Genomic DNA, 23,863 nt, shown 5'->3' with positions numbered 1-23,863 from the left:
TATATTGTACTTTGTCTTGTCAGTAAATGTATATCGCTCATGATGCAAACATTAGGCGTAGTGTTATACTAAGATAGAATAATACTGTCAACTACGGAATGTGAGCTTTATTCTCATTGGAGCAAGCACCTATAAAAGCATAGCATTGTTCAGACATTATTTAGACTTCTCTAGACTGCAGATGATAGCTGTGGCTCAGAGGAGCACAGCACAGAAGACAGAGATCAAGTGATTTGTAAGGAGATAGGGTCAAGTAGACGGGTAGAAGGAGAAGAAGAGAATAGATATATTATCTTTATTTGTGGGATGAAATGAAGAGAGGGTGCCAGAGTGTGGGGAAGAAACTGAGCATGTTATTGCTCAGGAAGTAGGATAGCATTTCATGTAGAATGTTGTCAATCTTCAATTGTCCTGGAAGTAGGGAACAAGGTCTTGGGCACAATGGTGGTTGGCGATGGAGGGTAGATAAGAAATTTAAATTAATTAAAGTTGACTGGAAGTATGTCTGTTTGGCAGCTGTTTGTTAGAAGTAGTAAAGAGGAGTGTATTTGATGAAGACAGGGAGAGAATGGATATTTTAACCTATGAATACACCAATTCCCAAGACAGAGTTTAAAATTGAGCTTTGGATGAGAAAGTCCTTACAGTCTTGTAAATCATCACTATAACGCAGAGGTGGAGAAACTAGCAGGCTAGGTATGAACTGTGAAGAAATAGGCTTAATGGGTGCAAACACTGAAGGTGTACTTGAAACAGAGACATCACAGGGAGACGACAGTGAGGCCTGGAGCACATGCATGTGACTAGAAAGGCCTTGCAAGAAATGTATTATTTACTTTTGTTTGGGTCCATGGTTTGTGCAAACTATAACAAATAATCCGGAGTGTGAATCTTCTATGCTGCAAACACATGGCCCTTCCTAGATCTGAGATATGGAGTCTAATGGGAAGATCCGTTTTCCTGCAAGGTAGTGATGGGAACCGACAGGTCACAGTCCCAAGAACTAACTCTACTATGCAGCAGCTGACAATACACGAGAACGAGGCAGAAATAGTAGTTAATATGAAGGCTAATATCATGCAGACAGAAATGATTCAGAGACATATGACAACCCAGGTTCACAAGCAAACAATCGGGAGTTCAGAACAAGACGGGTTATTTTCAGAAGGTCAGATAGAGCACTGCTTAAACTCAATAAATGCTAACACTACCTGTCTCTTTGGCAACGGAGAACAGTCTGATGAATTTTAAACAGAGACCTCCTGAAGCACGCTCACAGGCAACCTAAACTGAAGCATCTATCTAAACCAGTACTGGACAAAGAGGAAGAGAATGCCTGAGACGGCAGGAATGTAAGAACAGATTTATTATAACAAGTGATGTAGGAGTTAAGATGAGCAAACCCAGTTACAGTGTCAATGGTTGTAGTGGAAAGGCAAGGGTCCAGCAACGCGTTTCACCCTCCTAGTATTTGCAGCACTATACCAGGGTGTATAAATCAACTAAGAGTGAGGTATATAGATCTGCAAACACCCCTAAATTTATATCCTAATCTCCTCGCATTCAAAATATTTAACACTTAATTTGCCAAATGAACACTCTCATTTAATACATATACAATAGAGTTTTTCCAGCCTCCTTTCGTACAATTTGAGTTACGAATGTCCTGTTCCATACACTCAACAAACACATGTACATAGTGATCAGTATTTCTCAATGGTATGGTAGAGGACTTCAATTTAAAAGAAGTAAATTCCTCATTGCAGCCATGTTTGTATCTCACACCCTCGACCCCAGTGTAACATATAATCCTATGCCCCACCTGACATTACCATTGACTAATAACACCAACCACACATCCCTGCCTCATACACAAGTTTACTCCATGCTACATGCCTTCCAAGAGGTCACCCTCCCCCTTCCATTCCTCCTGTCTGCCCCTTGTCTGAGCACTCTATACCTGCTGGGGCTTTTGTAGATGCAAAGAGGTAGAAAGTCACAACCTATCTATGTAGGCGGGGCAGCCTCTCTGCCATGTCCTCCTGGATGTCCTCTAGACAACATTGCCAAAACCGAACTCATAGTCTTCCCTCCATCTAGAACCTCTTCCCCCTCTGATCCCTCTATCACTGTTGACAGTTCCACTATCTCATCTGTTCCCCAACTCCACTGCCTGGGTGTCAACCTTGACTCCTCTCTCTGCTTTGCTCCCCACATTCAATCTGTTGCCAAATCCTGCCGCTTCCAGTTACGCAACATTGCCCGCATACGGCCCTTCCTCTCCCAGGATGCCACCAAATCTCTCATCCACTCTCTGATCATCTCTCGTTTGGACTACTGTAACCTTCTCTTTACTGGCCTCCCCGACTCTCATCTCGCTCCTCTTCGATCTATACTCAATGCAAGTGCTAGCCTTATCTTTTCTCACCACTCCACATCTGTCTCCACCATCTACCAAGCCCTACGCTGGCTCCCCTTCCCCTACAGAATCCTTTTCAAGCTCCTTACTTTCACATACAAGGCCCTCGCCAACTCTACTGCTCACTACATCTCCAACCTCATCTCTAATCACACTCCATCCCACCCACTGCGATTGGCCAACGATCGTTGCCTCTCCTTTCCTCTGGTTAACTCTTCTCACTCACGTGTTCAATACTTCTCTCGCGCTGTCCCCCTCCATTGGAATGATCTCCATCAGAACATCCACCCAATATGTGCAGCTTCAAACGGGCATTAAAAACCCACCTATTCTTAAAAGACTATCAGTCATCCACTTAACTACCCACCTTGTCAGTTACCTCTCCCTCACATCCCTTCTTCTCCCTTCTTGCTCCATGTGACCCTGTCCCCATTTCACCCCTTGTGTCTTCTGTATGTTGCCCTTCCCTTTAGATTGTAAGCTCTTTTGAGCAGGGCTCTATCCTCCTGTTTCACCACTTTTGCTCTCCAGCTAGTCTGCCCACCTCCTTCTTGGGCTTTCAGCCCACTGACTCCATTCTTGGGCACAGGTTTCCAGCTTGTGCTGAATATCCTTCACTCTTTCTTATTAGCTGTGCTCTGAGCTACCTGAGTTATGTTACTTGTTTATTGTACTGTACCGTTCTACCTTGTACTGTCCTATTGTTTGTTCCTGTACGGCGCTGCGGACATTTTGTTGCGCCCTATAAATAGAAATTATTATTATTAATAATAATAATATTATGAAATATACAAAATCTATGTAGCATATAGGAGTCACCACAGGGCCCTCACAGACCCCATCGCTGTTATTAAACTGCACATTAGTTTCCTTGAGGAACTTTTACAATCTCACAAAGTACAAAAAGTTACATTACTAGAATCTTTTCACAAAATAACACATGTTCCCTATTTACTTTCAACTTCCTCCCCAGTACTCCTGTCACCACTCAGCCCTCACTGTATTCCATCGTTACCGGCGCCTTGTCTAGTTACTTGCTCTACTGCTCACAGTTGCAGTGAAAGAGAGAGTAGTGATGTCACTGGAATCCCTCATTTCTCCAGTAAGTTTTTATTAATGGGGAGAAAGGGTGATGTCACAGAGACATTTCCAGCAGGGGCTGGGTAGCCCACTGACCCAGCACAAGGTAGCCCACTATGAGACCGGCCCGGGGGCATATGTCCCCCCCCCCCCAATTACCAGAACCCCTCACCTCTCCAGTCAGCAGGTAGATGATCTCCAGGGTGATGTTTAATATCCTCTCAGTCATGTTAATTTTGTCCTGGTTCATCCTCCGTGACACAACCAGATAATATATGCAGGAAACTCTGGCCTATTGGTTTAGAAATAAAGGAGAATAGATTAGATAAAGACATAATTACATAGAAGCAAGAAGCACATTATGTATATGTATATATATATATATACATATATATATATATATATATAGTGGGGGGGCATTGTGTGGGTATATAATTGGGCAGGGGGATGTGCGGGACATTGTACATGATGTTTCCATTTGGGACTGATGAGCACAGGAATTACAATCTTGTCATATCATACATGTTACAAGATTACATTTTCACCAGAACATACCATAAAGTATATAACTTTATTTTATCATGGTGTGTAAACTGAGAACTGACACCTTTATGCCACAATAAGTATATACTTTATAGCTTTGCCACGCAAGTCAGGTACATAGCACAGTAATATACATCATATGGACTAATGTATCCACTTTTTTTGTTCCTTACACAGACCTATATTATTATTAGTGCTAGTGATCCACCTGTTATCATTGTTGATCGATAATAAACATTATTATAATAATAAATGTCATTAATACCTGGCACCGATAAAGACAACACGTTGTCACTGCTTCCTCCTGCCCAATGCTGGGGACAGAGATCTGTACAGTATAATATATTTCCAGCCTGTGCGATCCGAAGCAGAGGAGCTTCAACAAAATGGCCGCCGCCATAACAGGAGACATACAGCTGCCTCAATAGCTGAAAACATTCAGTAACAGGGGCTTCTCTGTGTAAATGGAGACTGTGGCTTCAGGAAAAGGGTTTCTATTTTGTGAGCACCGAAATTATTAATCACATGATCAGTTCAAACCTCCAGCTTGTTTATATAGACTAATTGATTACCGGATCTCATAGGGCGGGGCTTACACAAGTGGGCGGGATATTTATAATAGAGTACCCTGTTTAGGGAGGGGCTTATGGCCAGTGTGTAAGGCCTAGGGGATGCTGCGTCTGCCCACTATTTATACCATACTTGCCGACTTTCTCCCATTGCTTTCCGGGAGATTCAGTGGAGGAGGTGGGCGTGCGGGGGGGCGGGGCTCCAAAATCGCGTCATTTTGGACCCGCCCCCCGTGACGCAATGACGCAAACGCGTCATTTTACAGTCAGGGGCGGGGCCAAATGCCGCGATTCCCGGAGAATTGCGGTATTGTGGCCCTATTTCTGTAAATGCGGGATTTTGCCATACTCCTCCGGGAGTCCGGGAGACTCCCCCAAAATGCGGGAGTCTCCCGGACATTCCGGGAGAGTTGGCAAGTATGATTTATACTGTGTATACTGTTCTGAGCTCACAGTACTGCTTCACCGCCCGCCACAGCTCAGTGCCCAAATCTCTTGTTCACCAGGAGCTGCCGGTGCGTATTTATTACAAATCAGGAATGCCTTGGCACAGACATGACGCGCCTGTCAGTGCGGACCGGGGCAGAGCTTTCTGGCATACTTGCCAACTCTCCCTGAATGTCAGGGAGACTCCCTGAAATAGGGGGGATCTCCCTCACTCCCTGAAGAGTCTGACATTCTCCCTGATGCTGAGCCAGTACAAGACGTGGTTGGTTTCGGCATCTGGGGCATGATGACACTGTTCAGAAATTGTGTCCTATGTCCATGTATTGATGCTGTAGAGGTGGCCATTTTCATGGAGACCAAGATTTAATCAAAGACTGACAGGTAAGACAACAAGACTTCAGTAATTGAGACAGAAATGTAAAAGACACTTCAGGCTCTAGAGATTCATTAGCTGCTTTTCTTTAATGCATAGTTGACTTTTCTCCAGGAATGCCCGGGAGACTCCCGCATTTCTGGGAGACTTCCTGGGAGACAGGGCAACCTCCAGGTTCTCGCCCCCGCAATAGATAAGTGGTGGGAGGGGGGCTTAATGATGCAAATATTGCATCATCTTAGCCCCGCCCCCTGCTGTAATTGGCCACAATTGTGACAATAGTTTAGGGGACGGACCAAAGTGATGTGATTCATCAAGCTCTGCCCCCGTCCGCTCACCTCCCCCAGGATCTCCCTGAAGCCAACGAGGAAAAGTTGGCAAGTTTGCTTTCTGGGGGCACCGGCAGGATCGCCCCCCATATCTGTGAACGATTGGCCGCATGATGCCTATTCCATCATCATCATCACCATTTATTTATATAGCGTCACTGATTCCGCAGCGCTGTACAGAGAGCTCATTAACATCAGTCTCTGCACCATTGGAGCTTACAGCCTAAATTCCCTAATACACACACAGAGAAAGAGAGACAGTCTATGGTCAATTTGTTAGCAGCCAATTAACCTACTATTATGTTTTTGGAATGTGGGAGGAAACCAGAGCACCAGGAGGAAACCCACACAAACACGGGGAGAACATACAAACTCCTCACAGATAAGGCCATGGTCAGGAATTGAACTCATGACCCCAGTGCTGTAAGGCAGAAGTGCTAACCACTTAGGCTCCATACTTACCCACTTTTAAAACCTCTCCCCTGGGAGATCCTAGAGAGGAGGTCAGGTGACCAGTCCAGGAGGGAGCGTGGCGAAGCCATCGTTTCATGGTCCCATCACCTGCTATGAAGTGCCAAAATTCACAGCACTGAGCGAGGGTGGGACTTGATGACGCGAATAGCATCATTAAACCTCACCTCCCCCAACACCCAGGAGGATGCCTACTCTTCTAGGCTCTCTGAAATCCGGGAACCTTTCTGGACCTCCTGGGAGCGTAGGCAAGTATGGCCTATTCCAGTCATTGTAAAGCGCTACGGAATTTGCTGGCGCTCTATAAATGATAATCGTGATGATTTCTGTATAGATGCAGCACAAGGCCACTCTGATTACATAGGAGGCACAGCATCTTGTGCACATACAATGACATACAATCCTCTCTGCTCCATTAAATTATGTGGCTGTGTATCAGAAGAGACGTGGATAAACTTGAGGATGGCAGGTAAGTGCAATCTTCTGATTTTAATCATTTTTGCTGAAACTTTTGATACATCAAACGTCCTATTCATCAAGCTGAAAACCCAATTAGTACACATTCTACAGAGATTTTAAGTTTTTAAAACACTGCTAGTCAGGGATTCCTCATTGAAGTTGCATGCACTAAAAGACAGATTTATTAAATGATAATTACCAGTGAAAATGGGGTTTTCACCACCAATAGGTCTGTTTTTGTTTCACCCTATGAAAGGTTTATCGACAGTGATAATAATGATGGCCGTAAGATTCGCCAACTTTCGCAATTTAAGGCTTCCCATGTGAATTTAATTTTACTTGCACTGCCACAATATCTGTTCTGCTATCGGCATCTCATGATGACAATAACATATTAAAATATTTATTAAAAAATGCTTTATTGTTCACAGGTGGATTGGATCTACCTTCTAGTTTAATTTACATTTTTTTTCATTCTTTCATAGGTTATTCCACTGTTAAAACTCTAAAACAAAATGTTTGTAATAACTTGTTATGTGTTTGGTAATAACTCACTGTATTCTTTATTGTTATGTCTTGAGTCATTTACCTAAATTTTTCTTTTTTTTATTATCTACTGTTTGGATCTCATGTTTCTGCAAAAATAAAGAGATTTAAAAAAAATAAATGCTTTATTTATTGAGTAAAGCACTTTATTGTATAAAGGTTTTTATATATTTTTATTTTATTTCTTTTTTAAAAATACATTTTTAATTTTATACTTTTTTTTTTCAAAAGTGAAATCCCAAATCTGGCAAGCTGGCCAACACATTCATACATCTCCAAAAACTGGACTGACGAATTGGAAAGTTAAGCCTTATCACGCCCGGCCAGTCTTGCGGTAGCAGCTGAGTAATGCTGAGCTTCCACAGGGCCTCCATGGCTCGGACTTCTTTTTCCAGGACATCCCACAGATGTGCTCAAGCGGATTGTGATCTGGAGAATTTGGAGGCCAAGTCAACACTTTAAACTGTTTGTCATGTTCTTCAAACCATTCCTGAACAATTTTGCAGTGTGGCAAGGCGCATTATCCTGCTGAAAGAGGCCATTGCCATCAGGAAATACCAGTGCTATGAAGGGGTGTACTTGTTCTGCAACAATGTTTAGGTAGGTGCTATGTGTCAAAGTAATATCCAGCAGAACATTGTCCAGAGCAGCACACTACCTCTGCCAGCTTGCCTTCTTCCCATAGTGCATCCTGCTGCCATCTCATCCGTTATGGTACTCACATGCCCATTGTATGCGCTTTCGGTGGTGGACAGGGGTCAGAACGGGCACTATGTCCGTTCTGCGGCTACACAGCTTCATACGCAGCAAGCTACAATGCACTGTGCATTCTGACACCTTTCTAACATAGCTCGGATTAACTTTTTCAGCTATTTGTGCTACAGTAACTCTTCTGTTTGATTGGACCAGACGGGCTAGCCTTCGCTCCCCACGAGCATCAATGAGCCTTGGGCACCCATGACCCTGTCGCTGGTTCATCAGTTGTCCTATATTGGACCATTTTTGGTAGGTTCTAACCACTGCATACTGGGAACAACCCATAAGACCTGCCATTTGGGGAGGCTCTGACCCAGTCGTCAAAATCACTCAGATCCTTATGATTGGCCATTTTTGCTTCTTCCAGCACACATCAACCTCAAGAACCTACTTCACATGCTGCCTAATATATCCCACCCTTTGACAGGTGCCCTTGTAACAAGATAAACAATGTTATTCACTTTACTGTCGGTGGTTCTAATCTTGTGACTGATCGGTCTATATGTGTTTAAAATCTGCAATATATGTCGGGCTGTGCAAAGTTGGACAGTAGAAACTAATCTACGTAATAAAAGGGCCATTAAATACAAAACTGTATGTAGTATCCTTGCCACTTGCATGGATTCATTTTTGGGACATGAGACAATCATACATGCATGTGTATATGTCTGTATATCTATCCATCCATCTATTTATATATTACATTACTGAGTGATTGGAGAAGTATGTTTAATATTGACCATTAGATGAGACAACCCTTGTATACATGAATGTAAATATATTTGCATATATGTAACATAGAATATGTATACAGGACCACCATCAGGTGTTTATGGGAGATACCAGTGTATATGCCCGGGAAGACCAGGGGGCACGCCATCTGAGGCCAGTGTTTATTGTTTTTATTTTCAATAATCTTTTGAAACGTTTACTCGTTCTGAGTGGGGCTCCAGGTTTGTAGATGTAGTAGGGGCTGTGTGGGTCCCGGGAGCCCTGGCCTGAGCCATCCAGCATTATCAGAGCCAGCCCTGTCCTAAAGAGGGCAGACTCCGCTATTACTGTACTCTGCCGTGGCTGTCCCATCCCCCGGGATCAACCACCTGTGAGTTGCCTTCCTTTCTAGTCATGTCCCTCCTGTCTCCCATCTTCCACTTTTCATCTCCATCCCTATCATCCCCTCTCTTCCTAACTCCCCTCCTCTCCACATGTGGCTGCCTCTATCAGCTTTGGAATACATGGGTTGATTAACGTTATTGGGTGGGTTTATAATATGCAGGGTGGGTATTATTAATAATATGTGGGGCAGGTATCAATGATATGTGAGGTCTGGTGGGGCTATTTTTAAAATGCCCACTGTATCAGACACTCGCAGGGATTACCGTGATGCGTCTCCTGTACAAAGGCAGTTTCTGGGCTGGTGTTAATACTTCTAAAACTTTTCATCATCATGTGCGAGTTTCCTGATGTTGAATAAGATTTGAGCTCTGGTAAAAACATTTCCCACATTCAGAACATGGAAACAGTGAATAGGGCTTTCATTTGGAGAATCTTGTGTGATGACGTTATTATCTATTTTACAATCAAGAGCGAATATGATATGTCTTCCTGAGCTATTCCTGCTGTTGTGTCCATCTGCTGGGAATAAAATAAATATATAGAAATACATATTTCTGCTCAGCAGATATATTTTTATTACAATAAGGAGTGGGTTGCAATACAGCAAAGTTTCCATAAAATTAATCAACTCAATTTTTTTTTTTAAACGTTTTATTTATGCATGGTCACATGAGAAATAGTTTACAACTGACAGTGTGAGTACACAAATTGTATATAGCAAGATAAACAGAGTCTACGACCAGTGTAGAGATAGAGCTCAACATGTCACTCATATAGTTATAGATGTAAAGAAATAATAACAAAGCGTTTTCCATACAGAGGGGAGAAAAGAAGAAAAAGGGAAAAAAAATAATAAGATATAGAGGGAGGGAAGAAAAAAAACAGTGGAAGAGAAGTGGCTAGATCCAATGTGAGAGGCGAAAAGACCTAGGACGGGGAGAGAGATAATAATACTTAGTTATGTGAAAGGTGAGCAAGTCTGGAAAAGGAAAGCCAAGGGTCCCAAACCTTGGTGAAGGCTCTCGAGGAGTTACGGATGATACTGGTGTGACTGTCTCACTTATAAATAACTTATGGTATAAATTTATTTAAAGAAATAGTGCAGGACCCTTATTTATATTATTGCAATTGTACTTATATTTGCTACTGTGTATATTTTGGTAAAGAAATTATCTTTATTTCTGAGACCAGAGGAGGAAATTCTTTTTTTGCTTTAACTTTGCTAGAGGAAGTCTCCTATTAGGCATATGTGGGGAGGGAGTCTGATAGCAGGAAATGTTAACTAAGTCTTTTGATACAAAGTGTCAAATGAATGCTCTGGCTGAAGGCACAACAGGAGGTTGTTAGTGTTGGTTCCTGAGAGTCTTTTGTCTAGAGTGTTAGAACCTGTCTGAACATTGTAAACAGTAGGATATCAGAAATAAGTGTAAATATTGTTAGCTTTGCATTGCATGTAAATCCCTGTTTGGGTAAACATATATTGCATTCTGATACTAAAAATAGCTCAGACCTCAGGAGGCTGGCTTACCCTGTGTTAGGCTGCTAGTGGTCAGATAACAAACCTGCAGAACAGGCTGGCGGAGGTCTTCGCCTATAGCAGCCGCCTTTCCCGTAGAGCTAGACGCGCTCACAGGTACTCGCATGCCCCCAGGACTTAACTCCAAGTAGTGTAGGTTCGTTATACTAAGCCGCAGACCAGGAGACAGTAGAGATGGTAAGGGATGGTCAGACAATAGCCAAGGTCAAGGGTCACTTGCAAGAAGAGTAGGCAGGACACACGCCAAAAGTCAAGGTCACAAGGAGAACAGCAGAATCCAAGATTCAGGCCAAAGGGTCAGGGTCACAGGCAAGCAAGCAGGGTCCAAGAAAGAGGCAAGGGTCACAACGAGTAATCAGTAATAAAAGTATCCAGAGCAGGTCAGCACAGTAGGCAACTGGAACGCTATAACCGGCAGGGAGGCTAAGCCCTCCCTGCCTTATATACTGATATTGGCCAATCAGGGCTTAGCCCTGTAATGATTACCAGGCCTATTATAATTAATGATGCCCCTAATAATTAATTAGCCCACAGGCTACAGGATTAGCGCATGCGCCCGGCTGCAGTACTTGCCAGGGCGCACCGCTCAGTATACTCGGCGTCCGGACGTTGCCTTGGCAACGATCGGCCCCGAGTAACAGGAAATGACGTCCCAGTCGTCATGGAGACGGCCGGGATGCTCATAGTGGGAGGAAGTGAGTCGCGGTGGTACCCGTGGCGGCTCCTGACACCCTGTGAGGCTGTGTCCAAATCTGTATCAAAAGCACTGTCTTGTATTGAAAATTTTTCTTCTTGTTTCATCTGACCTGCTCCCTGATACCTTCAACCAGTGTGAACAAATAAACATCACTTGCTTCGAAGACCTGCTTGGAAACTTCTCTATCCTGTGACCTACAGATTAGACCCAAAATCTAATCCGTTCCTGGCTGTTTTTGAGGTTTGGACCCAGCTTTCCGGTACCACCGCTCTGCCTGCTACTCAGCAGCTCTGGCCAGTGTGATAGGCCAGGGAGGATCCATCCACAGCAACCCTGATCCATAGTAAGAGGTCAGGAGTACCAGCCCAGGTACACTAGCAACGGGGTACATTAGCAGCGTCAGTTATCCCGAAGAAACCCGGTACTGGATGCCGGTAAGGAGTTCAGTGGTGGCAGCATTTTTAAGTCCCTCCTACTGCGGTTAGAGGGCGCTTTTGGGATAACGAAAGTGATCGGTGGCAAAGTAAGCCCACCCGGTTTCCGGCAACAACAGACAGGGTGGCATTGGCAGTCCATCCTGTCACAACTGGTCATGTACTCCATCCGCTGGGTCTGCCAAACTCTATTAACTATGGTCTGCAAGGATGGGGGGAGCTTGCTGCCGCCAGTCTGCTGGTATTTGGCAAGTAGTCAAGTAGAGAGAATGTGCCTCAACTCAATATTTTCAATTTGCAACTGATGGATTAAGAGATTATATTAATTAGTTTCAATTTTAAACTAGAAAACCTGTTCTTTGCTTACGTGTTTTGTAATGTAAGGACATTCAGGGCCTCATTTATGGTTAAATGTACAAATATGCTATGAGCAAAGATGCGTCTGCAAATTTGCATTTGCACATCTATATTTCAAGTTGCATGCAGGTTGAGATCTGATCAATGTTGGGGGTATGGTCTAGCTATGGAGCTGTATAGTTGCACCCTTCATCTGATCCTGCTACATCAGAGATTTAATTAAATTACGTCACGGTGCTGGGTACTCCCAGGAGAGAACCACTTAGATAGGGTAACTATCAGAGACAGCACGACTGGCCAAGCCACTTAGTCCTGAGAGTAGGGACAAAGAAGCATCTAGCGCAGGTAAACTTTGTCCTGGAAGTAACCCCTGCACTCCCGGACACTTAAACTAAACTGAAGAGAGGTGTGCAGCGGGGGAGGAGCTACAGTCAACTTTAGAGATTTAAAGTGCCCCCATGCTTGGATCCTACACTATACCCCAAGACACCTGGATGCTTGAGAAGTTTACATTGATCCACAGCTTTAGGTGTGTAAAAATTATGACGACAACATAAAAACTAGTGTACACCTCCAGAGCATGTAGCCATTGAATCTCAGGGTTAAAGATCAAAATGTAGACATATTCCTAAAAACCCTCTGCCAGCTCATTTAAGTCAGATTTATGGTATAAAAAAAGTGACTGTACTTGTGATTTTGAACACAGTAAGTGGTTATTAAGACATGTACCCTCCTCTGATGAGGAAAGTTATTTGGTCTAGAAAGGGCTATCTGCTCAAGTAACTACTGCTAGCCTATGTGCCTATCCAGCACACAGAAATTGAAGGTCCACCAATCTGGTAGCCAGAAGAGTTGGCTACGTCCCTTTATAGGGAAGCCACGACAGCAGGAACCAGAGGAACGATTAACCCCTTGAGTGCCAAGGACAAGTGGGACTCATCCTCTGCACTTAAGGGCTTCCCACAATGATCTGTGTGTTTTCTGCTTCCATTAGAAACGTTCATGCATATACACAGTCCGTTAATGTCTATGGAAAATGCCAGGGATAGAGGGAGGCTCTTTCAGAACCTCTATCTCCCTATCCCTGGCACTTAGAAAGCTAAAGGTACCTTTGTTTGAAGAGGAACATTTCAAGATACCCTTTTATTTATTGCCTGCTGATTATTTTTGTTCAGCAGGCATTAAATATGTGATGAGCCCAAAAGTGCTCAGCGGTAATGAGGTTAAGAGCTGTGTCTGGAGACCAGAGGGAAGTTTAAAAAATCTGAAGCACTGGAGACTGTGAAGACAAGACTGAGTAGGAGTTACAGCTCCTGCTGGGCTGCTAAGGTTCAGAAACCAAAACAGACTGCAATACCCAGCCATTCTATTCTTTCTTAACCCATCTTAGCAGGACTTGTAATAGTGTGTGCCAGAAATATGAGTGAGGGAATTCTGTTCCCAAGCAGGGTAGCCCAGGGACTGGCTTCAGAGACTGGTAATTGTTTTCCCCTTTATGTTGTATTGCAGCGTGATTGCTTAGATGTTCTTTGAAAGTGCTATCGCAGTGTTGGTGAACATTTATGTTAGTAATATTCTTTATTTAGATATTTTACCGGCAGCGAAATTACTTTCCTACGTCCATGATAATTGCTGACTTGTGGGAGTTGTCATGATCAACTCCAGGATCACTCTCTGCTGCTTGGTGTGGGTACACATAGAATGCAGTCATTGCAATAATTCAGTAAAATACAAAAAAAATACAATACATAGTACACATTTTTAAAGCTATAAATACCAACAAAATGTTGACATTTTAATAATAAATCTAATTACGGGGAACAGCATTTTTTTTTAAAAAAAAGGGTTGCATCACAATGAAACAAGGAAACAGGAAGTGGGGAACAAAAACATTTTTTGAGAACGAGTAAAAAGACAGTCATTGCGAATAAATACTGGAGTGTGGTGTTAAAAAGAGCTCAAAGAAATCAATCTGCTTAAATATAAAACAGGAATCCAGGGAGCTTGTAAAAAGTCCAATGAAAACCAGCGATTTCTTTCTAAGCACTTCAGATTCCAGAACGTCACAGATAATCCCTACAAATGTCAGCTAAATTGTATCCAGCAATAAAAGTCTTTCAGACGCCCACAAAACAGGTTTATCAGAGGTTAAGTAGATTCAGTATCTCCAATACAGTGTCCACCAGATTTCACAGTGGTGGTTGTCCAAAAGTATCGTAGGGTCAGGAGAGGGAAACTCTTTAGCAGCATACAGTTGAAGAGGTGAAGGGTCACCACAACAACAAATCATTCTCTTTCCATACATTTCCATTGTGTCTGTGCCTCTCATGCATTTATAGGTATGTGTGCGTGATTACTACTGTCTATGCCAAACTACATACATCTCATGACATACAAGTGTGCTCTCTGGTGCACGGCTGCACGTGTCAGTCTTTGGCTTTTTCTGGCAATTAGTTCTGTGACTCAGTGATCTGAGTAACAGATTTCCTGACTGCTAACTACCTATTGCTCTGTTGTTGTAACTTTACTGTCGATCTGTTGCCAACCAGGATTGTCTTTGACTGTATAGTAACAGAGGTTTCATATCTCATTATATGACCCATCTCACACCTTCAATTAATGTCCAAATTCCCATATTATAACCCCAGCAATTTGCTGAAATTATAGATCAGTTAGCAATCCTATACCATGACAATATGGTCGTTATTATCGTGCATAGTTAGGCTAATATCTATCAACTGAACTCCACACGTGACAAATCTATTGCATCTTTATGTTGATAACATACATTGCAGCTGTACACCGATAAGCCACATTAAAACCACTGACAAATAAAGTGAATAAAATTGATTATCTAATGGCACCTGTAAAGAGGTAGGATATATTAGGCAGCAAGTGAAGTCCATTGTTGAAGTTGATATGTTGGAACCAGGAAAAATGGGCAAGTGTAAGGATCTTTGCGACTTTGACATGGGCTAAATCGCAATGGCTAGACGACTGTGTCAGAGGATCTCCAAAACGACAGGTGTTGTGGGGTGTTCCCTGTATGCAATGGTACCTACCAGAAGTGGTCCAAGGAAGGACAACCGGTGACAGGGTCATGGGCACCCAAGGCTCATTGATATGTGTGGAGAGCAAAGGCTGGCCCGTCTGGTCCAATCCGACAGAAGAGCTACTGTAGCACAAATTGCTAAAAAAGTAAATTCTGGCTATGATAGAAAAGTGTCAGACCGGTAAAAATAATTATGCTGACTCCTGTCCACTGCAGAAAGCACCCACAATGGGCATGTGCCAGAACTGGACCATGAAGCAATTGAAGGTGGCCTGTCTGATGAATCACCTATTCTTTTACATCATGTGGAAGGCCGGATGCGTGTGTGTTGTTTACCTGGAGAAAAAAAGGCACCAGTATGCACTACGGTAAAAAAGCAAGTTAGCAGAGGCAGTGCGATGCTCAGGCAACTTCTGATGGGAAACCTTGGGTCCTTGCATTTCGTGTGGATGTTACTTTGACATGTACCACATCCCTAAACAGTGGCAGTGGTGTTTCCTGATGGTAGTAGCCTCTTTCTGTAGGATAATGTGCCCTGCCACACTGCAAAAATTGTTCAGGAATGGTTTGAGGAACATGACAAAGAGGTGAAGCTGTTGACGTGGCCACCAAATCCCCCAGATCTCAATCCAATCAAGCATCTGTGGGATATGCTGGAAAAGAAAGTCCGTTCCACTTTGCAACTTACAGGACTTACTGTAAGTTGCTGTTATTGTTACTAATTCCTTGGTGCCAGATACTACAGGACAACTTTAGAGGTCTTGTGGAGTCAATGCCTCAACGGTCAGAGCTGTTTTGGCAGCACAAGGACCTACACACTATTAGGCCGGTGGTTTTAATGCTGTGGCTGATCGGTGTGTTCATGGTAACTAAATTGTGATTTATTAATATACAGTGTTACTGTGAATATTTAAAGTAAACTAAATTACTATTATAACAGTTTATATAGCACCATCATATTACACAGCGTTGATCAGAGAATATTTTACTAATTCGAAGCAGCACCTGAGCAGACAGTGTAAATATATTGTTTTTTAAATTTCATGAATAAAATTAGTTTAGAAAGTACTAATGCAATTTTGTTTCATATGATTCTATCAGTTAATGGAAAAAAAAATATTCTCCCGTATGAACTCTATAATGTCTAGCTAGTTGTGATTGCTGTGTAAAACATTTCCCACACTCAGAACAGGGAAATGGCTTCTAACCTGTGTGAATTCGCTGATGTTCAATAAGATGTGGTTTGAAACTAAAACATTTCCCACATTCAGAACATGCAAATGGCTTCGCCCCTGTGTGAATTTTCCGATGTTTTCTAAGGTTCAATGTGCTTATAAAACATTTTCCACACTCAGAACATGGGAAAAGCTCACCTGTGTGAATTCTCTGATGTCTATTAAGATCTGATTTCCTTGCAAAATATTTCCCACATTCAGAACATAGAAATGGCTTCTCTCCTGTGTGAACTCTCTGATGCCTAATAATACTTACTTTTCGTTTAAAACAAGCCCCACAGTCAGAACATGAAAATGGTTTCTCACCTGTGTGAACTATCTGATGTTTAATGAGATATCTTTTGCATGCAAAAAATTTCCCACATTCAGAACATGAAAATTGCTTGTCTCCTTTGTGAACTATCTGATGTTTAATGAGATATCTTTTGCATGTAAAACATTTCCCACATTCAGCACATTTAAATACTTTACCACGAGTACGAACTGCATTGTGTATAACAATTTCGGAGTTATCAGGAGAACATTCATCATGATTAGATGGATCAGCTGATATATCTGCACTGTGAAGTCGTGGAAGTATATTTGGGGTAATGAGGTTTTTGCCTGGAGAATCTTGTGTGAGGCTGTTCTCTTCTATTTTACAATCTGCAGATAATATGAGATGTTCCTCTGAGGTATTCTTGCTGTTGTGTCCATCTACTGGGAATAAAATAAATAAATATAAATACACACTTCTACACAATAGACTGTTTTATTAATATAAGTGTATTGCAATATCCTACAGCTAATTTAATTCAATATTTTCAAATTGTAATTAAGAATTAAAAGATTCTAATATAATAGCTTAAATTTTATGCTACATGCTAAAATGTAACAGTGCCATCTACATTAACAAAAGTACATTTTATGCTGTTGTGGTCAAACTATACAAAAATGTGTTTTTTGCTTAAGCGAACTGGCCAGGGAGCACTCCCAAATAAGAACAGGACACCTCTTATCAGTTAAGTCTTTATGACGAGAGAGAAGCTGACATCAGTTAAGACCTTTGAGTGAGACAAGGAGACCTAAGAGTGATGTAAATATTCCCCCAATTTTAGATCTCACTTTAGAGATAATGTTGTTGCTGGGACAATGATTGTAGTGACAGCCCTCTACTAGAACCTATTACTGTTTGGAACTAAAGCCGTGTCTGGATGCTCTTATTCTACCAACATCTTCAAATAATTCAACACTGAACACGTCACTACAATTCTATATGTCCATGTATGATCATGAATGTCACATAGTAAAGGTAGCTTAATTTTAAATGTAAACCAGCATTGCGGCTCGCTTGTTGAATGAGTACATATTTGTTTGAAAATATAATACAACCAGGCACATTGTGTAGACACAGACATTCAGATTGCAGAGCTACATCGCACAGAACCAGCTGTATAGTCCTAAATAAACTGCAAAGCCTAGCCTTACTGCTATGCATATCACATAGCCACAACGAACACAGACTCAACATCCAACAAAATTGCACCAGCACATTGCACAGCCCCCAGTCACAATACACAAACACTCTGAACATATCCAACACATTACATAGTCCCAAGCACCAGTCACATCACACATACAGTACACACTTCCTCAAGCACAGCCCTATGGCGCAGACCCAACGAGAATAAGCATCATTGCATAGCATAATTTGTATTTCACTGACCCAACCACACGACACACTATGTCCTGGCAACATTGCAAAAAGTATACTTGTTGTCCAGCCAGCACCATCGGACAAGCAGTCTGACTGGCCAGTGACATTTTTCAGCCTCAATGTTCTGACACAGACATTAGGGCCACAAAACGAAAAACTCAAGCCTGAAAGCAGAGGACAGATCAGTAAATAAGCTTAAGCCATCAGCTAAATTAGCATAGATATGGATGTGAGACCACTCGGCTCTAGATTCACCGGTCAAATAGGCAGCTTACGGAATCAGTGAAAGAGCCTCTGTGTCTCTGTCTGGTCCACCGCAAATAAGGTAACAGTACGGCCCAGGGTTGAGCAGTTAATTTGGATTGGGTATGAAATCTCTCCATTCAAAATATTGACATAAATGTTGACAAGCAATATGTCGACATGTACAAAATGTCTACATTGACAAAATGTTGAGGTACAAAATGCCTACAACTTAGTGTTGACTCTGTAAATAGAGTTATGATATGTGAACTACTATAACATCCACATGTATAGGAGGTGTATAGGAGGTATCTACTTAAAAAAGGTCACTCTATACCATTATATGAGCTTATTTATTTTATATGTTCCTGTTATGTTCATTAGATATAATCTGTATTATAAATTATAGCCTCTTTACTATATTTTAATAAAACATAGATTTGTACACCAAGAACCCAAACTTTATTTTATTTTTGTAACTAATTATTGAAGAAATGTACATACATAACAGTAAACATTACAACAAACAGCAGTTCATAATCTATTCCAGCAATAATTTATTTTAAGTGCATAGTTACAGAACATGGAGTAGCTACCAAACATTGGGATAGAATGAGTTAGATTACGCACAATGAAGACTCTTGTCCCATACTGCTACAAGTTTCCACAAATAGGCATTTGCTAGGGAAAGGGTAGGGAGATGTCGAGCAAAGGCACCAACAACGACCAGGGCAGCTTTCTCCAAAATTCCAGGGGGCCCATATGGCATCCAAATTAGCTTTTTTTATCATGGAGGTAGTAGCTGATACTTTCCATGCCTGCAATGTGCCCGATGGATTTTTTGAGAGCAGAGATAGAGGGAGTCCTTGTTGCTTCCAATTCTTAGCTATTTGTGTTTTTTGAAGCTGTGAGACTATGGGATAACAATTTTTTGTTTGGTTGTCTGCGTCTTGAAGGGGACAAGAAATCTTTGGATATTGGTTCTCCTGAAAGCGAATGATAGAATATACTTTGGCTCAGAATGATATAGAGCAAGTCCACTAGATGTGGAAGAAAGTGCCCCTGTGGCCACAATTCCGCTAGAAATTTGAGTCAGAGGTTGGGAACATTTTAGATAGTTTTCGGGGGTATAATACTACTTATAATAGAGCTTATATGAATAGTGAGTGAATATCGAACTGGTGGCTATACCCTTTCTAACCTCTTCCCATCAAAATTGGTCAGTGGGTGGTCCTAGATCCCTCATGTTGGCTCAGAGAGTCAAGGATATCTTCTAGAAGTAGATTGTATATCCGAGATCAAACATTTGCTTGTGGGGTATTTTGGGCAAATTGATTCAAATGGAGGGAATTCATAGGGGAAAGGGAAGTGTCTTACTTAAAAAAAACCCTCAAAGAACAGGGGTCTAAGAGGAAACATTTTGCGAAAGATATCATCTAGAGAGGCCCATGTATTTTGTATGTGAAGGCCATAAGCAAATCTAATACCAGCCTGTCTCCAGTGTTTAAAATGAGGAGCAGAGAGTCCAGGGAGGAACTCCGTAATGTTCCAAATGGGGGGAGATGGTTATAGATAATTTAAAATGAAATGTACTCGAATCCCATAGAGACTAGTAAAATTTAAGGGAGGAAATATTATTTAATTTGGTAAGTCTAAGATATTTAGGTAATCCCCAGATAGAGGCAAGATACTGTGAGTGAATGAGGTTCATTTCAAGATCTACCCATGCAATGGTATCAGGTGGAGAATATGTTGTGACTACTTGACTGATGAGAGGTCAGATAGTAAAGCTAAATATCTGGGGAGCCTCTGCCTCCCCTGTTCCTGGACTTCTTCAGTATAGACATACTGAGGTATATACCAAATAAATTTAAGAAAGGCAAATTATCAGTCTTTAAAAATCGCGCTAGGGTCTTTGACAGGCAGGGTCTAAAAAGATACAGCAGTTTTGGGATCAAGTTACATTTTTATTGAGATTATCCTCCCCAGCCATGAAATAGCATATTTCTGCCATGTAGACAGGTTTGCTTTCATTTTAGCAATAAGCTGGGGACATTCTCCTGGTATAGATGTTGGTAGGAAGTAGTAATATATACTCCTAAGTTTTATTTTAAACGTTTGCCATTTCATTTTGATATTGCCTTGAATCTTGTCCTTAATAAGCTGTGATGTGTGCAACAGCATGGCTTTCGCTTTAGAAAAGTCAATTTTATATCCAGAGAGACTGCTAAACGTATCTTAGTTCATATAATTCAGGAATGGAAGTCTGGGGGTGAGCGAGAGGCAAAAAGAACGTCATCTGCGAAGATTTTATATTGCTCGTCACCCACCTCCACTCCACGCATAGATTTGGAGTTCCGAATCGGCGCTGCAAGGGGCTCCATCACCGGTGCAAAGACCAAGGGCAACAAGGGGCAAGCCTGCCTAATCCCATTTGAAATTAGGATAGTATCCGATAGAGAGCCATTGACAATTACCCCAGCTGTGGGGGAACAATAGAGAGCAGCAACTCCAGTGAGAAATTCACCTGTTAATCCAAAGGTCTTTAGTGCTTGAAACGTAAACCTCCAGGATATTCTGTCAAAAGCTTTCTCCGCGTCTAGGGATAAAATGGTGGCCGGCGAATTCCTGTCGTTCGTAATCTGTATGTGATAAATTGTTCTTTTCGTATTATCCCTGGCTGGAGTAATCTCTTCTAGAGAGATTTCTCCATTAACTTGTTGTATGGTGGAATGAGAATGTAGCGAGTCCCGCTTTATGAAAGAAATTGGTAATTGCATCTTCTGGTCCCTCTGTCTCATTTAGGACGCCTGATTTCTTTAGAGAGACGACTTCTGGACACTAGTCAATTCTGGTCCCAGTTTGAGGCTCTTTGTTTAAGTCATTCTTATACAGATATCTGAACGATGGCTCCCTTGACCGTGACCATATAAGGTAATAATATAAATGTACATACATGCTTCGCTTAGCACAGCATAGTTACATCATTCAAGTAGGAACAATAAATTATAGTATACATTGAAGGGATTAAGCCACATAAACAGCACATTTCTGTTTAACCTTGCCAGTGTCCTGTGAAACTTCTAAACTTTATTATTTTTTTCTATAATAATTATTCGCTTGTATACCTTTGAACATCAATTAGGATTATAGAATTCACTTATCTCCTTTTCTTTATTAATTTTGTACAGTAATCTTGTATTTTTGTGTTCTGTAACCTTATAGCATTATAAAAAATCTTTTCATATTATATTGATTGTTGTGAAATGTTATTTATATTACAATGGACTAAAGCTATTTTTTATTATCAATAACAATAAAATAGGCTTTGTTTTACAACAATTACCTTATGCACAGGTGTATTGATCACTGATAAGACACTTTTCTCTGTCCTACCACTGGGGGACACTGCGAGACATTGGGGTATAGTAGGTGGGACTGGAGTTTAGGCACTTATAAAACTTGTTTGTTCCCCTGACTCCTCCCCCACTATGCCCCTCCTCTGTAGCTGAGACTTCAGTTGTTGTAAGTGCCTTAAAGAGATAGGTAACTTCTATATAGGCTCCTGCCTATACTTGGATTAGTATTAGGTTTCATGAGGTGGTTTGCATTCACCCAGCAGTCATAGCTTGTATTCATAAAGCCATCCAGCTATGATAACATCAGTTAGCCACATGCTCACAGCACTACGTTTCAATAACGGAACTCTCAGTTTGCACTATTACAAACAAATATCCAAAGGCTTCTGGCGGTACGTGTGCTTCCTTTTTTATGTCAGCGACACCAGGCCATGCCGTTTACGTGTTCAATCCATTCATCCTCTCTGTTGATCTGAGGTCTGGGTGCCACATTCCGAGTCAGGTCTAGCCTTACAAGGGTGCTTATAGTTCATGTACAGTGGCAGTCAGGTAAACACCCATAGGCCTGGGGACATCCCCCGAAGGTGGAAGTTCTTTTTTCCAAGCGCTGCTTAGCTTACAGCTAGACGTTTTCTGCCAGCAAATTATACTTGCAGCCTCTCAGCAAGCAGCAGAGCTGCATTATTGAGTTCGCAGGTGGTCACTTTGGACCTACCCAGGTCTTCGCTCATTCTACCACACCAGAAGCGTTGGCTTATGCCTCATCTTCTAGACTGGAACACTCAGTATCTTCCTACCGAAGAACACGCTCATCTCTCTTCTACACAGTTCCAGAATGCTCCTAGCGGAATTTCCTTTCAGTAACATGAGTTTCTTTTTTGCAAAAATATGATACCAAGGTTCTAGTTGTATCATTAGCACTCCTCACTCGGGACATCTCCTGTGTCTCCACAGGGAGATTCTCATCAAGGGGAGCTCTCTTCCTTGTTTTGGACGTGCATAGCATCCCTCTGCCCTGATCCACTGGTTTACCTTTCGGGTGGTGCTTGGCCACAATGATTCTTGAGTGGGTCAGTTGTCCTTGTCAGGGGGTCAGAAGAGCTGTAGACATTCGGTCTCATAATGCAGGGCTGTTGCATATCTGTAGCACTTATAGATTACCCGTACCCTAATTGCAGGGTAGGGGTCGACCTGTGTATGGTCGAAGGGGTGTACCTTGTGCCATACTATGGGCCAAGTTACGCCGACGTATTATTATTGAAGGCCGAATGCCTTAGCAAGCAGCCAGTTACCAGGGAAAGTGGGTCACTCCAGGGTAATTCCTTTGTGCCCTCCTGGTTAGGTCATAGGGCACTCCGAGAGGGAGCCCAGGTTCCTTTCACATCTTAACCTGTTTTCTGCCTCGGCTCTCAATTTAATGTTTTTTTACATAGCCAAGTCGGGTCTCTCTAGAACTTGGGGGGTGTACATGCTAATTACAGGTCCCATTTCCTGGTGGGTGCTAAAGAGTTTCTAGGAGGGGGCGCATCCCAGCTAGTCTGGTGGCTCGCCGTGCGTCTCGCAAGGCAGGGTTCTCCTAGTTTAGGGGACTAGCGCTGACGTCCCTCCTTTCCTGCTTTCCAGAGCGGCCTCATCTCGTAGTTCGGTCTTCATCGTCTAGCTTGACGCTGTGGCGTCGGACGCCCAACCCTTACAGCCAGAGTCTTTGCAGGGAAATGGTTGCTACCTTCAATACAGCCGTAGAGCTTCTTCCTCAGCTGTTCTCTTTGGGCTAGAAAAGATATTCAGTTGGTGTAAGTTCCTAGAATTTCACGTCCCACTCAGGAATCTTTAAAGGGTTTTCTTTATGAGCTGGCTCCGATAGAAGTGTCCGCCCTACTCCCTTCAGCGGCAGCTCCCGTGGCTTTCCATCTAGCTCAGCGGAAAGTTGTCTTGTTTAAGGGGTTTCTTCAGGCTCAGCCCACCTTTGGTTGGTCGTGTATATCCAGGGAGTCTAGTTCTCGTCATCAGGGGGCTTGCTTTGGCCTCCAGTGACTCTTTGAATTATTTAAGCTGTTAGCTCATAGTACGAGTGCTCCCTTGTATATATATATGACGGGCTTAAGCTGTTAGCTCTCTATATGAGTGCTCCCTCAGATATCGCCG

At 42.3% G+C, this 23,863-nt stretch overlaps 3 protein-coding genes across 7 annotated transcripts in view; 2 read left to right on the top strand and 1 right to left on the bottom strand.

Moving 5' to 3' along the window:
• Positions 1 to 4,399, bottom strand: part of LOC142159795 (uncharacterized) — a 43,876-nt gene extending 39,477 nt beyond the window's left edge. The window contains exons 1-2 of the mRNA XM_075214532.1: positions 4,308 to 4,399; positions 3,672 to 3,791 (exon numbers count right to left, since the gene is read on the bottom strand). Of these exons, the coding sequence (XP_075070633.1) occupies positions 3,672 to 3,749 (78 nt within the window). The 5' untranslated portion in view covers positions 3,750 to 3,791; positions 4,308 to 4,399. The remainder of the gene's footprint in view (positions 1 to 3,671; positions 3,792 to 4,307) is intronic.
• Positions 1 to 23,863, top strand: part of LOC142159778 (uncharacterized) — a 627,000-nt gene that overhangs the window by 120,771 nt on the left and 482,366 nt on the right. The window lies entirely within an intron of this gene.
• LOC142159899 (uncharacterized) overlaps positions 1 to 23,863 on the top strand; it is a 335,145-nt gene that overhangs the window by 102,966 nt on the left and 208,316 nt on the right. The window lies entirely within an intron of this gene.

Source organism: Mixophyes fleayi, chromosome 6 (assembly GCF_038048845.1).
Source record: "Mixophyes fleayi isolate aMixFle1 chromosome 6, aMixFle1.hap1, whole genome shotgun sequence".
NCBI lineage: Eukaryota > Metazoa > Chordata > Amphibia > Anura > Limnodynastidae > Mixophyes > Mixophyes fleayi.
The sequence above is the reverse complement of the archived record's forward strand: the minus strand, read 5'-3'. Positions and strand labels throughout refer to the sequence as shown.